The sequence below is a fragment of the Chiroxiphia lanceolata genome, chromosome 17, assembly GCF_009829145.1.
Source record: "Chiroxiphia lanceolata isolate bChiLan1 chromosome 17, bChiLan1.pri, whole genome shotgun sequence".
In the NCBI taxonomy this organism is placed as follows: Eukaryota; Metazoa; Chordata; class Aves; order Passeriformes; family Pipridae; genus Chiroxiphia; species Chiroxiphia lanceolata.
Genome location: NC_045653.1, coordinates 12,513,972 through 12,532,120, shown reverse-complemented (window position 1 = coordinate 12,532,120; position 18,149 = coordinate 12,513,972). Strand labels below are relative to the sequence as shown.

The 18,149-nt window shown below is 44.9% G+C and overlaps 1 protein-coding gene across 2 annotated transcripts in view; it reads left to right on the top strand.

Moving 5' to 3' along the window:
- Positions 1-18,149, top strand: part of CTNNBL1 (catenin beta like 1) — a 48,191-nt gene that overhangs the window by 1,357 nt on the left and 28,685 nt on the right. For both annotated transcript variants that reach the window (XM_032705128.1, XM_032705127.1), the window contains exons 2-7: positions 6,174-6,362; positions 8,602-8,708; positions 9,565-9,704; positions 13,373-13,470; positions 15,588-15,681; positions 16,395-16,486. In XM_032705128.1, coding sequence (XP_032561019.1) covers positions 6,174-6,362; positions 8,602-8,708; positions 9,565-9,704; positions 13,373-13,470; positions 15,588-15,681; positions 16,395-16,486 — 720 coding nt within the window. The remainder of the gene's footprint in view (positions 1-6,173; positions 6,363-8,601; positions 8,709-9,564; positions 9,705-13,372; positions 13,471-15,587; positions 15,682-16,394; positions 16,487-18,149) is intronic.

Here is an 18,149-nt window from a genome sequence, read left to right as displayed (position 1 = left end):
ATAAATGTAGGAAATCATACTACCGGAGGAAATACTTGATGAAATCATTGTTGTTGTAAGAAGATACCATAGAACACATGGTTTAGCTAAGCAAATGTGCACTTTAATGTAGGTGGTCTTCATCTGGAAAGTACATGATAATATAATATATGACTCCCACTCTGGAGGGGAGTGTCCCTCCACTTTGCTTTGCTCACTTGGATGTTGCACAGCTTCCCCTTGGATGAGCTTTCAACATGGCAAGGGGGTGATTGTGAGAGCAGGGGCTGTGTTCTGTGGAGGTAAAGAAATGCTACTTGGCTGCCGGGTATCCAAGTTTTAGTTTCATTCTTTGCTGCTGAAATCATTCTTAGCCGTGGGGAAAAATATTCCACAGCTTTCAAGCAGCTGCTGAAATGGTTCCTGAAGGGTTTGCCCTGGCTCTGGGCTCTTCTGGGCTCTCACCTGGAGGCAGGTGGTTCTTGTGTCAGCAGGTGAGACGGAGCGTTTGATTTGGCTGAATTCAGACCTCCAGGACTGGGTAAAATGGTGAGCACAGGTGAAAGGAGTGGGGGAGCAGGAGGCAGGTAAATTAGCTCTGGCTCTGAGAAAATGACGTCCCCTCCTGTGAGGACATTTCTGGCTGAAAGATAGGGAAAAAATAGTTGGAAACAGCAGATTTTGCTGTGTCCCATCCTGCGGGTCAGATGTCTGCCTTTGGGGAGGGTGGCCAGGGGAGGGTGGCCAGGGGATGGTAGCCAGGGGAGGGTGGCCAGGGGATGGTGGCCAGAGGAGGGTGGCTTGGCAGCTCTCCCACAGCTCCTGGCCCACTCCAGCCCTGGATCTGGGAGCTTCCCTGCTCTGGGCTGAGGTGTGGGCTGGCTCAAGGTCTCCTTGTTTGTCCTCACTGCAGGGGTAGCACCAGCTGTTCGGGGGGGGGGGTGGTGTGGGCTCCTCAGCTCTCTTGATTTTAATCTCTTGCTGCAAATGAATTGGGCTTCTCAGCCTCCCTTAGCACAACCCAAAATAATTGCTTTTCTCTTACGCTGTTTTGAATTTTCTCCTCTAAATGTGTAATCTGTGCCCTTGCTTCAGCAAGAAGATGTTCTCCCTCGGTGCCAAACTTGGCGTGGAAGACTGCAGGCACTGTGCCACCAATTCAGCACCAAGTGCCTGCCAGAATGGGAAAAGGAACCTCTTGCAACAAAAAATACAATTAAACAGCACCTGGCAGTTTATACAAGGCTCAGGAACGCATAAACTTTACGTGTTGCAGCAAAACAGTTGCAGATGGTCTAAAGTGATGATTAAATATTGCTGCTGTTTTCCCAGATCCTCGGTGTTAGGTCTCCGATTCTGGAGGGTAATTAAGGGGACAAAACCAACTCTGGGGCTATTCAGAGTCCTCTTTTGGTTGTCTTGGGAGGGAATAAGGGATATTATTTGAGTTCTCATTAAAGGCAGATTTCATCACTGTGAGTGATCATTACAAATTGCTAATTTTTTTAAAATGGAATATTAGTCAAATCAAATAGCAGGAGAAGCAGTAACTAATGGGGTGAGGTCTGACTTCGCTGGGCTGGGTCATCTCCCTGCTGTCTGAGTGGGTTGAGTGCAGTGTGTGGATCTCTGTGTATCCATGGAGGCACATCATCATTTCTGCTGCTGGTACAGATAATTTACTGTCAGTTTGCAGTGTAATGGATGCATTTGATGGCAGGAGCAGCTCAGCTGAGCAGGTCACTGACTACTTACAGCGTTATGACCTCAGTGACTCCTCTCCTGCTGGCAGGTTAAAACAAGGAGCTGACACCAGCTCAGCTCTGCTCCTGGGAGTACAGCCCCACGCTGCCAGACTTGTCTTGGTGCTCTCACAGGGTTACAAGTGAATCTTCAGTTTACTTCCTGATGTGTTGTCTTTGGCCACCAAAGTGGAGTGTTGTAAACATGTGTCGGGGAAGATCCCTGTCCTGTGCCTTCCTAGTGGGCTCCTTGGGTGGTTTGCAGCCTCATGAGTGAGGCTGGAGGACACAGGGGTTCTCTGAAATTAATAGCCTATATCCACGTGGGTACAGTGTACACCTGTCATTGCATTTGCCTCCATTTGTGTGATTTTGGAGCTCTCGGGTCTCCCTGAGATTTCTGGATTTTTCCTGGTACCAGTTCTTCCACTTTTTAGCGCTCAGATCCTGCACCACTGAGAACTGTTGTGCTTCAGGAAGGGAAAACAAGGGAAATTGAGATTGATGGTAGCCCGGTTTATCACAAACATTGGAAACAAAATTAGGAAGTTATTGAAGATGCCTCTGGAGATTTGGGCTTGTTTTTAGGATTCCAGACTGACAGCTGGTGCGTCACTTTCAGAGCGGGCTGGGACGTGGGCACAGAAGAAGCTGCATCATTTATGAAGATTTATTTCAGATTTCATTAACAAATAATTTCTGAGCTTCACAGTAACGAGGTTACTTACGAAACAGATACCTTAGTAATATGAAACTTCTGAGTATCTCCTGAGTAATATGAAACTACCGAGACTTCTCTAAACCTTTCCTGATGTTTGGCCGAGGCTGAAGCAATCAGGGGCCTGAACAATGTGTGTTCAGGTTCTGTGGGGTACTTAACCTGATATTAATGTGCAGGCACTGCTTGGAGGGAGCCCAGGGGCCCTGGCAGATCTTGTGCTTTGATTTAGGACGTTGTTTTCCTGTCCCTCGAGGCTCTGCCTTACCTGGCTGTGCACAGACCAGGACCCGTGTCAGGTGTGTTTCTGGAGAAAGTCTGTGCCCAAAGGCTCAGCCCCAGGCAGTGACAGCTCAGGGTATGTCAAGTAACAGACAGAACCACTACAGTGGGGGCTAGAAGAGAAAGGGAAAGATAATTCTCCCTTTCCTGGTCACCAGTTTTTGTTTACTTTATCATATTTTATAAACGGCAGCTTTTTTTAAACCCTTTTGTATTCATTGGTTTTTGTGTGGTGATATCAGTGTTAGATTTAAATGAAAATGGCTTCTGAATAAATCACTGTGAATGCCCTGCATTCAACAGGAACAGAATTAAGCTTAGCTAACAAAACAATTTAAAAATGCTTTTCTTGTGCATTTTTTAATGAATTCCATCTTCTTGCCAGGTTCACCTTAGCACAACTGAGTACAAACCCCCACATTTTGTTTATCAAATGATTAACTTTCTCTTTTCTACCAGAAAGGCAAAAAAAAACTCGTGTAGATATGTGTGAAGCTGTGGAATTGGTTAAACAAATGTGTTTAGACACAAATATATGTGTTTGCTGAGCGAAATGCACCAGGCTCGGTGCAGCAACGCAGGGGCTTAATTCTCGCTGGCTGGAAAACACAAATGCAAACCCGAGATGACAATCGATGAACAGGAACTAATGCCTGCCTTAAATCAGTTGTTCATGACTGTGCATCTCTGGTGGAATGAGCAGGACCCAGGTGTTCCGCTCGGCCCCGGTTTCGCGGCTTTAATGGCGCTGGTTGGGAAGGGGAATATTCTTAGTGAGGTTTTGCATAACATCAATAAGGAGAGGCAAAGCCTTAATGCTGCTTAATAGCGTTTGCCCGGAATTCAATTACTGCCTATTGCCAGGCTGCTGGCAGCGCTAATGATCGCACACGGTGATTGATCATAATGACTCTGTTGTGCGTTGGAGACGCCTCCCCCAGCAATGCATAAATACAGAAAAAGGGGTGCAATAATTGAGGTGGAAGTAGGGTGTAAATTCTGATACTGAGGGTTACGTACTCTGGATTTCGTGATGGAGTTTTAATTGGGGTTTTGTCCCTTCCCGTGGCACGACTTTGTGTCTCACAGACCCCCAGCTCCCTCGGCCTCTCGCGACACCTCAGGCTCACCGGGGCTTTGGTCCTTTTTGATGTTTAGAAATCAGAGTGAGGAATGAGATTCCAACTCCCCGGACTGGGAACATCCAAGGCAAATCGTGTTGGAATTTTGCTGTAAATTTCAGGACTTAATGTCACTAATTGCTGAATCCGTGTTTGTGACATTAATCTGTCGAAGGTGGTTTACGATGAGTTGGGAATTATTGAGGAGTGAGTGGAAGGACATAAGAAAGAGAGGGATCAGTGGGCCATCAAGGGCACTGAGGAAGGCATATGGATTTCTGAAGTTTGTTCCTTAGATTATATCATTTAGAAGAGCACCTTTCTCGTTGTTCTTTTCTTTATTGGGTTGCTGGTTGCTCGGACGCGTTTGAATTATTGGTTGTTGTCAATGGCACATTTGTTTCCAAATGGATCCACGTGAAATTATATTTTAATGTACCTAGAAGATAAGTAATAGGAATATGCTTTAAAAAAAAAACCCCAATCCACAAAACCCTCCAAGCAAATAAATTTTTCATTTCAAAGAATCTCCGGGTATGCTTTCACATCATGGCTATTGAATTATGAGCTGAGTAACTGCTTTAAAAGTGCATGGAGGCACTTTAGAAGAGTTTTAAGTCAGGAATGTACCATCTCTAATGGAAATGGCAGAGAAGATATAGGGAGAAAGGAGACAGATAACAGGGCTCGAACAGGTCTGCCTGGGAGCAAGCAGCTACAGCTTTGATTTGTGCTAATCTGTTGTCTGGGAAACTTGATTCTGCATCTTCCTTAAGGTGATGACAACGTGGTAACCCTGAAAACAAGGTGATCTTGGCTAGGCTGCTGTCCATTTGCTTCTTAATTATAATTAACTCCTCAAGGGCTTTCAGGGGGTATTTGTATTTTTTTTTTTTTTAACATCTGAAGGAGTGTTTTCTTGGGAGCAGAGCTTTCTTTGCCCGCTTGTCCTTTGTATTGCAGTAAATCCCTGGATGAATGCTCCCTGGGCTGTGCTGCTGGAACCACAGCAGGATTCCCTTAGGAACCTGGAAGGGTTGTTGCCCTCAGCAGCCCAAAAGTTCCCAACCTGCCAGGGCACTGGAAATTCCCATCTTGATGCCCACACTTGTGCTGGACCTGGCAGGACAATGGCACTGTCACCTATTCCCTGTGCATCTTTCCTTGGATCAAACCCAAGTAGGATCCCAGTTAAAAGCAGGGCCTGTGTTGGTGGAAGCCTGGTGTGACTTGCCATTTTAGACAAAGGGTCCCACAAAGCAGAAGAGCAGGGGCTGCCTGACAGGTGGTGGTTTATGAATTAGGCTGGATGCATGTTAGACCTGATGGAATTGCAAAATCATCTACCAGGCAACTTGAGCAGTGATGGGAAGTAAAAATATTTTTCTTACTGTTTTCATTGTTCTTAATACACACCCTCCTTTTAAATAGTCAAAAATTAAGCTTTGTTTTGCTGTAGTCATAGAGCATGGAATACCCCTGTTCCAGCTTGGTTGTCCTTCAAAAAAAAAAATAAATGGGAGACCAAACTTAATGTACTTGTAGTTTTTGAGGGGAGAGTTTTACCTTCTACTGCAAATGCTTTCATTCCTTTCTGCCTAAATTAGAGCATGGGATTAGAGTTAATGGACTTTTTCTTCTCCCTGGCAAATTACCTTTAATTTTGTCAGTCACATAAAAATAGTGGAATAAAATAATAGGTTGTTCCAAGCAAACCAAGGCAGTTTGGGCACTGTTCAATCTGGTGCCAAGCCCCTGCAGAACTGCAGCCAGCAGCAATGCTCCTGTCCTGCCTGTACTGAATTGGGCTGATTCTGCTTTCACTGGCAGCAAACTTCAGGCAGAAGGATGGGGGTGAAATGGGATGCACACAGGAGTTCAGTATAACCTCATACATGTCACGGGTGAAAAATTATCTTCCCCTGCTGTCTGCTGAGCGTGTTGGTCTGCTGGCTGTGAAATGTGGGGTTGTCTCAGCTGAGTCAGCAGATTTGGGGATCTTGATGACCCCACTGAGCGGGGCCGTTCGGCCACTCCTTGTCCGTGCACTCCTTGTCCTTGCTGCCTATGAAGATGTTTTCCTGTGAATCGTGTTCATAGATCAAACAAGGTAGGATGTTGACACAGCCCTTGGCAGAGACATTCATCTGCTCGTGTGATGTTCCACTTCACTAAATTAATCTCCTTTCCAGTTTTCAGAGTTGTTAAGTGTCGTGTAAGCAAATATTTTAAACAACTTGTAAGAATTTCCTCAGTATGGCTTGTGATATTGGTATTCTGGTTTGCAAGGGGTCACAAAAGACTCATGTTCATTCATTTCTCTGACTTCAGCCCAACAGAGGGACCAAAAGACCTCGCGACGAAGAGGAAGAGGAAATCAAAGCACGTCGGAAACAAGCCAGTGCTCGAGAGCACAGTCGTCACAGGGAAGAGGAGTCTGCTGCACTGGAAGAAACTGATGATGAGAAGAAGAAACTCCTTCAGATAATTGAGAGGGATGGAGAAGAGGAAGACGAGGAAGTAAGTCCTGTGGGAAAGGAGAGGCAGTGAGAATAACCAAACTCTAAACCATGAGAGAAAAACTAAACACTAAACCACTTCTCTGTGATTTCCATTGCTTACCATGTAGATTGTGAGACTAATTTGATTTTCCTGTGCCTCACACAGCTTAAGGTAGTGGTTTTGCTTTCCTGCCCTGCAGTGTATTAATTAATTTCAAATTTCTCAAATATATCAGCTGAAGGTTTAAAATGGGGGCAAAAGGGAGGGGGCTTTCAAACCTCATCTCTGTTTTAGTCTGGGAATACCCAAATCACCTTCTAAAATATATTTTTAGGAAATAGTTTCTGTGTTCTAACCAGTTTCCTGACTATTGTTCTCATCAGTACCCCCAGCCATGCAGTTTCTCCCCCTCTTTGTAGCTGTGCAGCAGCAGCAAATAAACAAACATTCTTCTGTACAAGAAAGGTCTTGGGTCAGAGGAGGGGGGTAGCAGCTGTCAAGGGTAAATGATTTCAAGCCTCAGAGACAGAAATCCAATGCTGCATTGGCCTTTCTGCCAAGGGCCAAGGAAAAGATCACTTTATAAATGTGACACATGGATTGGTATAAATCTAGGAGATATTTGCTTCCTGCTGCCCGTGTCCTGTTTGATAAAAAAACAAGTGATATTCACCACTGCAGAATCATGTAGCTTTGTAAGATATCATTGTCCTCTGTATACAGCATTGCCAGCATCCATCTCTGAGAATCCCCCTCGTTTTTTTGATGTTGAGCTATTGCCACGACAGTTGTTGCTGATAGCAGGGAAAGACAGTGCAGCATTTCTGTAGTGTCTGAGCTCCGGGGAGGATGGATGGACAGAACCAAGAGTCCTCCTGACTGGCTGGAGTCTTGTGGATTCCTGCAGCGTTCCAGTCCCTTGTCTTTGTCAAGTGGAGTCCTCCCAGCCAGACATTTTAAAAGACTGGAAGTCTGAGGTTTCTTTGGAGCTCAAATCTCTCGTTTATTACCTTGAACTGCAGTTAATATAAGTGCCATTAAAATGTGCTTTGTCCCAGTAAATTTGATGGGAAGAAGCTAATCTGTAGGACACTGCAAGACTGAATGCAAATGAAATGCAAGATACAAAGCTGATCCTAATGGAGATATTGTAGTGATACATGTTAGAGGAAGCAAAAAATCAAAGGGAATAGAGGGAAGCAGTGTCAGCATGTGTGGGTTGAAATCCCATTGCAGGAAGAATGTGCTTTGGGCACTGTAGTATTGATTACCTGAAGGAGGTGGTGACATGAGTGGGATGGCAATGAGACAGGTTGGGCAAAGGAATGAAGGAAATCCAATAATAGCAGAAGGCTTGGACTGGAGTTGTTATTGTAATGGGGTTTGGGGAAGAAATGGAGGTTTTCTCTCTCAGAGCAGGTTGCTGCTTAGAGTCACTGACCAAAGAATCTTCAAAGCCAGGAGCAATTCTTGATTTAATCCTGAGCAGGAGGTGGACACAAAACCTGGTTTAAGATATGAGGGGGTCTGGTTTGGCTTTTGTTTTGAGAACTTCTCTTAAATAGTGGTTGTAACACAGTCAAACAAAAGAGAGGGAAGAGGTTACACAAGAAAATCTATATCATCAATTTTTTAATAAAAGAAGTGCATTAAAATCATAAAACAAGGAAAATGGAGGAATGATGTTTGTAGATGTCAGGGAGGCAACTGAGATTACATTACTGCTGTACAGTAAATATCCAGTGGCAACTGAGAAACACCTTAGGAACGTTTACAAAATAAAGAGAAAGTACTAGAGTAAAATATTGATTGATTTCTTTTTTTTTTCTTTAGAAAAAGGCTTTAAAATAGCAGTGAAAGCTTATCCAAGTGAGGAAGATGTGAAAGAACATAAACTCAGGGCAGTTAAATGTAGACTTAGAAAAAGCAATAGCACGAGGGACTCCTGCAGAGAAACTCTCTGTGGGTGCAGGCTGCGACCTCAAGTTTGTTCTGTTTTTTGTTCAGAAACAAAAAACCTCGATGTGTTCTGGTAGTGCCAGGTGATAACAGGTGTAAAAGAGCAGCTCGAGGTCAGAGCTGGAGTAAGTCAGTGGGTAGTGATGGTGTTTGACGTGTTTGGCAGCTCCCTGCAATGAGACTCCCAGGGGTGGCCACTTGTTCCGAGGGCTCTGGGCCCGGCTACAATCCCACCACGTCCCTGTAAATTGCTCCAGCCATCCAAAGTTCACTTTTCTGCTTTTTCCAATTTGGTCAGGAGGAACCTTTGGATGAAAGTTCAGTGAAGAAGATGATTCTCACCTTTGAGAAGAGATCTTACAAAAACCAGGAGTTGCGGATCAAGTTTCCTGACAATCCAGAGAAGTAAGATTATGCTCAGCTTTTTTCCTTTGACTCTAGGTTTCAGCCCTACATCAATTTCTGGAATATACAGACATTTGCAGTTACATAAGCCTTATGTAACAGCAGGTATTGTCATGTAGTTCTCCTAAATTGACATTGTTAATTAAAAATGGCATTATTGAGACTCTAGTGTGTGTATATGACCACCAGCACGAAGAGGATGACTGGCAATAATTAAAGGTTTCATCCCATTGTTTGGTGTGAAGGTGTTGTGCTTGCATATGAGCCAGAGGTCTATGTGGGGAGGAAATCATTTCATGTTACACAGAGTGCTGTGAGGAGCAGAATGGTCGGATGGGCATGGAGAACCAGATGTGTGTGTGTCCTAGCGAGCCTATTCCTCCCTTCAGGGTGTTCTGTTATTCAGGTTAGAGGGATTTCTTCCTACACTTGAGTGCCATTTTATTTTGTCCAGTTTGCTGTTCTTTCCCCTTACCCAAATTGTTTTTATGGACTTCAGACTCATCCAACCCACATACTAATGTGTGGTAGCTAGGGAAGGTGCAGTGCTCTGCAGAATCTATTTTATATGCAAGGGTTTTCCATGTGTAGCTACAGCATCTCGATTTTAATTTTTTATTAAAATTCTACAACTGATTTACAGAATTGGAACAAATCTGCTTATTTACTCTATGTAAATTATACAGTAGAAAGGCTTATCCTGCTGTAGGATTAAACTTCAAGGGGCTGGTGTAGGACAGGGAGGATCAGATATGCCAGGGCCATGTGCACCTGGGGTGGCAAGTCCTGCCTGGTGTCTCCTGGAGGGTAGTGGTCTCTTCTTGCCTTTCTACTGACCATTTTTGTCTTGCCTCAGGTTCATGGAGTCGGAACTGGATTTAAATGACATCATTCAGGAAATGCACGTGATCGCGACGATGCCCGGCCTGTATCACCTGCTGGTGGAGCTGAACGCTGTGCAGTCTCTGCTCGGGCTGCTGGGACACGACAACACAGATATCCTTCAGCTCTTAAGGCAGCTCTCATGGGAGAGGCTTTCCACAGACTTTTCTGTAATCTCTCATATCCACTTTCCCAGGCTCCTGTAGGTGTTTTTTTCTTCTTCCCACCACACTGAATTTAGGTGTTGGGGTTTTTTTTCCTAGTGAAAGTCTTCTTTGTTCAAGTAATATTGATTTGGAATTTTTTCAGTGTTGTTATTCTCCTTTCTTGTTTTATGACACTTTCATCTAGTTTTGAGTGGCTGTGTGAGAGTGTGAACAGATGAGCAGCAGAGGAGAAGTGAAGGCCTGGGCTTAGCAGCGATAACCTCAGACTGTGCAAACCTTGTCTGGAGTAGCCCCAGTGAAAATGAAACCCATTTAGCCCTTTCTGATGAGAGCAGAGCTGTCAGACTGGCAGCTGTTTGTCATGGACTAGCTCACCACATGCTACACCTCAGTTTGTAAATGTAATAGACTCTTCACAGGCCCATAGCTTTAGTTTGGTGTGCACAGAGCTCGAGGCTGCAGGTGGCCCCTCTAGTTAAGTACATACCCAGAGACATTTCCATGATCAGTGAGTTCTGGTGTCACTGAACCTGATCCCTGTGTGCACCTGGTTCTTGTACCTCTAAAGATCTGAGGACACCTCAGAGACAGTTTCCTGTCTGTACTGTTGAAGATATTGGTAGTTTTAATCAAAAACAGTGTCATTTTTTGAGTATCCTGGTGCCTCAATCCTTAACTGTCAGCTGATAACTAGAACTATGCCTGGCTCACCACTGTGCAGAGCTCAGCCCGCATTGCTGGTAAAATATTCTACAGCAGATTAAGCTGAAAAATTGTAGCATGACTTGGGAGATCACGTGTCTATGTCCTGACAGACATTAGTGACTGGAGGGAGCAGTGAAGGCCTGTTGAAAGGGCATTGGATGTCGACTTGGGTCTCCATCAGGCTTTTCTTTTTCCCTTTTTATTGATCCATGACCTTAGGAAAGTAATTTATTCTTTACTTCTTTATGTGTAAAGCAGAAGATAACACCAGCTTTCCTGAGGTGTTTTGGAATACACTATGTGAAAAGGCCTGTTAGTGCTGAATGTTGTGGTCTGATGCACAGATCTTGTTTTTCTTTTTTAGCATTTTTCCTTACAGCACTATCTGTTGAGAATTCATAATTCACTCTTTCTAAGTGGGTGCAGTGATCAGAAGCTAAAACCAAAACATAAATATTTTATCGCTTGCCAGTTTATATTAGAGAGCGCTGCTTATGTGTTTGGATGTTTTGACGTGCATTTTTTGGAACCTTGATGTGGTGAGTGTTGGTCCCTGTAAAGCAGCAAACCCCACAGCTTCCCTTATCCAAGATCTGCAAGGAAATGGCTCTCCAGTAATTGTTAGCAATTGATGTTTTACTGGGGGAAACTCCTCCCATGCAAAACCAGTTTCATGGCTACTGTAGTTTCATTGCTTGTTTTTTACCAGACACCACAGACTTTTTTGTGTACTATGCACTGCTATACTGAAATACTGAATTTCTCAGTCACGTGGAAAAAATGAACTGTGGGAATATTGACTGGGATAGCAGAGCTGTTTTCCTGCTGAAGTGCACAGGAGTACAGCTTGCTTTGTCCTGTCAGCCATGAAAAGCTGTGTCCCGGGGTCACTGCTGCTGTCAAAGACTTGTCAGGGTTTCCACTGTGAACTTGTTTTTATTTGGTTTGCAACTTTCCTGTCAGTGAGTTTATGGGTAGGAATTTGGCCTGAGAATTGCAATTTTGGGAAAAGTGTATTTCTTGTTATAAAATTGCTGAAGTGTTTGGAGATGCATTGGAAGCAGGTCAGAGGCTCTAATTGTGCTTCTGCTGCTTATGTAGAGAGTAGAAGCACTATTAAAGTGAAGCATCTAGATATAAAACCGAATGGATACAACTCAAGTTTTCTAATGATGTTTTGTTGAAACAAGTGGGAAAATATTTTTGAAAGGAGCTCTTCAAGGAGAGAGCTAAACAAATGGCTCTTCAGATGCCATTTAAATGTGGTGTCTTGAGGGACTAATGCAAGGAGACAAAAGCAATGTCCAGGGGGAGCAAATAATCTGCTGAATGATTCATGCAGTTTTGCACAAAACATGTGAATGAAAGATGATCACCAACAAGATTTTATTAATGGAAGACGGGAAAGCTTCAAGCGAGGCTTTGCTTTTCTGTCTCCTAAATTTTATAGGGCAGCTGATACTCTCCCTGCAAGCCTCAACAGAAGCTCCCCAGACAGGAATACCCTGCAAGATAAACCCTGCTGCTGAAATTCTTTGCTGTGCATTGACAGAGGAACCTGGTACTGCTGTCTTTGTAGCACCCAGGAGGCAGCAGAAATCTTCAGCTGCTTCTTCCCTGAGCCTTCTCTTCCATGAGTCAGTCAAACCCTGGTCCCTCAATCTGTCCCCATCCATTGTGTACTGGGCCCCTCTGACCACCTTGGTGGTCCTCTCTCCCAAGTCCAGTGTATCAAGGTCTCTCTGTTATTGGGAAAGCCCAAAACTGAACAAAATATTCTGCAAATTGCCCCTTGAGTGCCAAGGAGCAGGCAAGAATTCCTTCTGTTGACCTGCTGGTTTGGCTCTTGCTGCTGCAGTGCAGTCTGTGATTAGCCTTCGTCACTGCAGTGCCACATGGCTGAGGTGATGCTGCTGAGGTGACACGGTGGTGACTCGCCTGCAGCTTGTCCAGCAGAAGGTCCAGGCTCTCTCCTGCAGAACTCACCTCTCCACCAGCCCCACTGAACCTCACTGAGAAGAGACAGATGAAAATACTTTTCCTGTTGCTGCTTGTGTGTCTGAGCAAATGCACAAATAGGAGACTTGGGAGCTGGTTTGTCAGCCTGGGCACTTGAGAGAGATCCATCACAGAGTGGTTATTTAGGACATGCAGAAAACCACATCTCCTGTTCTGCCCCTGGGACGTGGGCAGGATTGATCAGCACGTCTGAGAGAATAAGGAAGTGGGTCTAATGAGCTGGAATACGTCTCATCGTCCGCGGGAGCTGTGCAGCAGGCAGGGGGGCTGTGTGTTGTGCAGCCTGGAGTTAATGAGTGAAAATTGGGCTGGCAGAAGCTCTGCTGTTCCTGTGAGGGCTGCGGTTCGAGAAGCGCGCTGCCCTAATTGGGCCGGGCAGAGGGGGGTGATGGCTCCTGCTGCCGGCGGTGCCCTCGTTAGGTGTGTGTGTGTATCAGGTTAGCAGGGCTATCACTGAGAGCAGAATACCCAAATCACATTATTATAACTCATTTCTCTTTGCTTGTGTTCAATCTTGACAATGCAAGATGGTGCCTCGTTATACCAACTCCAGCATGTTTGATTTGAGAGAGGAAAAAAATAACTACCGCGAAGAAACAGTGAAATTGCCTGATACAGTAAGCACAGAATCACATTTGTTTTCATAATTCCTAATTGTTAGGATTCCGTAATTTTGGTGCTTATGGGGAGGGTCTGCTGCAGTAGTCTCTGTGGTTTTGTGTCTGATATCCTGTGCCCTACTGCTGTAGGATTGTAATGCATTGTGTCACCTCACTGCTAATGTATTGCCAGTTGTTTTGGGTCATGTCATGAACACACCAGCCTAAGAGCCATCTGCTTTTGATATTAAATGTGTCTGCCTCCCTGTTGGTTGTCCTTAACACCCAGCACATGTTTCCATAGCTGTGGTGGACTTGCTGCAAGAGCTGACTGATATAGATACTCTCCATGAGAGTGAAGAAGGAGCTGAAGTCCTCATAGATGCTCTCGTAAGTAGGAAACTTCAGATCGTTTCAGTGCCTCAAAGTCTGCCTCTCACAGCCCAGCAGTGAGCACTGACCCACCCTGCATTCTGCAGCTGTGGGTGTCCGTGCTACCAACATCATGATGGAGGTACCCAGGATAATATTTGTGATAGTATTTGTGACTTGGGCAGTGTCCTGTTGAAAATAGGAGCTTTGTTTGCATTTTCCTTCCCTCTTGCAGAAAAGGGTGACCTGTGTTCACCCATGGAAAACTGAAATTTGTGGCAGGGACTGTTACCTGAAGGACAGTGATGGCCACTGTGATCTTTCAGTCTAACCTCTTGCACAGGAGACTGGTTTTTTTTTCTACCCAGTAACTCTTGATTCAAACCCAAAACTCTGTGCTTGAAGTGGAACATCTGTTGTTACAGCGCGGATGGGATTTTTCTTAGCAAGAAGTAAACGCTTAAAACTTTTCATGTAGCAGAGCTAATGTACTTCAAGGGTGGAGGAGGTTTTAGACATAAGCATACTTTTTGGTGTGGAGATTGAATCACCCCAGAAAATTACCTATGTGCAGTAGGAGATGCATTGGTTGATACTGAGTCCTCCCTGCATTGTTAGCTCTCCAAGTACCTCTTGGCCTCAGTAAGGGTGGATTTCTCTTTCTGGTGTTTGTGATGGATATCTTGTGCTCCCCAGCTGTGGGAGGTGGACACAGAACCAGGCAGAAGCCCTCCAGACAAGCAGTGCCCAGCCAAACCTGAGATTTACAGTTCTGTCTTACCTTGGGGCAGCTTCTGCTGACGAATTGCTGCATTTGTGGGTCGCTGTGGCTGTATCTGGTTCTGTAACTATTGTGTTGAAATTGGAAGACAGGGAATTACAGGTTTTCTTTTGTTTGCTTTGTTTGGCTACTCTGTTTTCTCCTACAATCCTTCTTGTCCAGTCACTATAATGTTACCTTCCAAGGTTAATGACAGTGCCCGGAGCCTGGTTCCTCCAGCTGGCCTCTGGGCTGTTGTTAATTACTCTGCCTTGGTGGGGAGATTGCTGGGTGAATGAAATGGGAGAGAGGAGCTGCTAGAGAAGATATTTTCAATAAAATGTGCAGAGAGGTAGTAAATCAAGTGAAGTTCTTTCTCTGTTTTCCTTGTCACCAGCCCACTGATAATAGCCAAGTTTTAGAGTTTTCATTGTCCTCTTTGAAAGAAACAGGTCAGGACTATCTTGGGAGAAATGTTTAGATATCTGCTTTTTAGATTAATTTTTTTTTTCAAAGCAAGTGGGTGTAAGGTTGCAGGGTATCAGTGAAGATTGTTGCGCTGTATTCCACAGCAGCCCATACTTGTTTTTTGCCCCATGTTCACAGGGCCCAAAGCTGGTTAACAGTGTTTGAATTGGAAATGTTATTTTGTTTTAACTTCCAAGCCCATATCCACAACAGAAAGTTCATGATTCAAGCTGGACTCTGTCCAAATGAAGCTTTAAAGGTGTATTTGTGGCTCTGTGATCTGGGGACTCCCCGTTGCCCTGGGGCTGTCTGGCTTTCCTTAGCTTGCTGAAGTCCACTTGGTGCATTCATCTCGAGGGGATTTGAATGCAGGACTTCAGCTGGTGATTGTTCAGCTTTTGGTTTGGATCTGAGGGTGTGAGCATTGTTCTGTCAGCTTTTTGTACCTGTTAGGGTGGAAGGTACAAGAGCAATGTAGGCAGACAGCAGTGACCAGCTGAGAGTGGAGCTGCTCACAGAGCTGACAGTTCTCCTGTCAGTGGTGGTTTGTGCACCTCGTGCTTGAGAATTCTGAGGGATTATAAATCAGTCGGGCTGGTTCAGGAGATAAGACTGTGACAAGGTGCAAGTTTATGTCCTGATGTTTTTCTGTTAAATCTGAAACACAGAAGGTGTTTAATTAATTAGGACAAACATAGTGACAGATTTACTTGATGATTCCCTTGCTTCCTCTGAGATTTTCCAGCAGGGTTGTTCAAGTCTTCTGATCATGTCTGACAGGGTGTTTCAGTAGGGCTTTCTGATTTTTATTGTTTATTAACCCCTCCCACTGTTCTGGCTCCTTCATCTTCCTTTTTTCATCCTCGTTTCTTATCTTTCTGTGTTTCCTGTGACCCTGGGGATTTAGGTGGAGGGCCAGGTCGTGGCCTTGTTGGTCCAGAATTTAGAGCGCCTGGATGAAAGTGTGAAAGAGGAAGCTGATGGTGTCCACAACACCCTGGGTAAGTGGCTGCTGCACAGCCCCTCGCTTCTTTTTGTAATAGAAGGGATAGATTATCCCTCCCGTTCCTTTCTCCCCTCCTCCTTTCCCCTTGGACTGCCAGTGTTGCAGTACAGAACCTGGTGCAGCTTTTGTTCAAGCCCAGCTTGGACTCACTGGTCCCTGGAGCCAGAGTTTGTCCCTTGGCTGCATGAAAGGTGCCTCTTCCCAACCCAGTTTTGTTGGGAAGTGCAGATACACGGATGAAACAGCACTGCACCAGGAATCACAGAACTGTTTAGGTTGGAAAAGTCTTCTAGGATCACAGAGTCCAACAGTTACCCCAGCACTGCCAAGGCCACCACTAAACCATGTTCCCAAGTGCCACATCACACAGCTCTTAAATCCCTCCAGGAAGGCGTTCTGCTGCCCCTGTGTTTACTGTGTACATATCTGTGAGCTATATTTTGTTTCTGTCTTAGCAATATATTTAACTTTCAGGTAGTAAAACATTTGCATTTCATGGAAGGACATCATTGTCTCTCTGCTCCCTGATCTTTGCACAGCAAAGAACCTTTGTTTGCAGGGTGTTGTTGGCCGTCAGACCATCATCCACTCCTTGCACTCATTCAGGATTCTAATCTCCCCGGACTGGAAGAATGAGAGGGACTAGAAACATGAGGTTTGGAATTTTTGGTGGGGAAAAATGTCTTTTTTCTGTGTTATTCTTCTCAGGAATTGTGGAGAACATGGCAGAGTTCCGGCCGGAGATGTGCACGGAGGCTGCACAGCAGGGCCTCATGCAGTGGCTGCTCAAGAGGCTGAAGGTGAGCTGGTTTCCCACCTTCCTTCTGCAGACCAGTTAGCACAAACTGAATTCATCACTTAAAATAAGCCAGTTTTGCTTGCATGTGTGTTGTAAAAAAAAAAAGGTAAGGACAAAAAGTTATATTTCAGGGTTTATGTCCTCAGCAGTTTTAGTTTAAACAGACACACTTCTGTCTTGTCTTTATAAACATCTTGCAGTGGAAGTTGTTTCTCTTCTGTTTTCATATGATTCCTGTATGGTGGATTTCCAGTCCATGGCTGAGACGTGTAGAAATATAAAAGCTGACCAGTGAGCAGGGACACTAATATTAACCATTTAATAGCCTTTGCTTCCCATGTTTCTCACCCTTATGTGAATTTTAAGTGCTGCCTGTGTTTAACTGCTGCTGGGGGCAACTTCTGCTTTGAACTCATCTAATTGCCTTTTGAATTAAAACCTACTTTTCATACTCTGCATCCTGTGGCAATGAGTTACACAGTTTAACTCTGTCTTGTGTGAAAAGGTGCCTAAACATTCCCTGGAAAATGCTATAGGAAAGGAATGGATAGTTCAACTCTCTCACAGAGCTAGTGAGGGAAATTTAACAAACAGATTGTGGCTGTTCCCTAACCCTGTCAGTAAGGCATTAGCACTTCCATGCTTAAATGTCTGCATGACTAGAAAGCCTCTGAATCCCAGAAATGCTCCATCAGCTGTGTAAGTGCAGGTACCCTTCTGTGCACCTCACATCCTTGTTAGCAGAAGTAACCTGTAATTTTGCACTACAGGTAGTAATGTAATTATGTTCTTTTCCTTTAAAAAAAAAAAAAAGGTGTAGTTAATTTTAGTCCAGGCAGATGGGTACTGCTGCCTGCCTTGGAATTACTCTGGCAGCTGAAAGACTGAGAAACTTGGACAAGCAAAATAATCCCAACTAGGATTCCCCTGCTTGGTGCCACAGAACATGAATGCTCAAGAGCATTCCAAGCTTGTGCAGGGTGTGTCTGTCCTTTGCCCTGGCTGTGTTATCCCTGGGTTTGGGATGTGGGATCAGGCAGGGCTTTCTCTTGCCTGCACGCTGTCGTGGGGAACTAATGAACCCCTCTCCAGGCACTTTGCTCTTGGCAGTGCTTGGTCTCAGATCTCTTGCCCTGACAGATGTGATTGGGATTAACCCAGGATCTTGGCAGCTGGGCAGAGCATTGTGGAATGTCTGTGGGATGATTTTTAAGATCGGGGTTCTGTCTGGATGGCAGTGAGGACATCTGGCACACAGCACAGAGCATGAATTGCTGTTTTCTGACAACATTTCAGGTCACATAATTGTATTGTGACAGTCAGAGGTGCCTCAGAAAGCTCAGGTGGAGAGCTCATAGCTTGCTTCTCCAAACACAAGCGGGGTTTGGTGATGTTGGATGCAGACTTGGGAGATCAGAATGTTGTTTCCCAGCACTTGTAGGGCAGCTGTTGGTCACCCCATGACAGAAGCTGGCAGAGCTCTACAGCACTGAGCACCTTCCCCTCTCCTCCCCGGGCTGCTTGGAGGTGCCGCCTGGTTGCTGTAAATTACTGTCCTCTGCAGAGCGGTTTGGAGTAATTTAGAATGAAAAGCTTTATTAAAAGTCAGTACCTTGTGGCATTTGGGGTCTCCATGTTTCTGTGTCTTGTGCACTGTGCCCTGT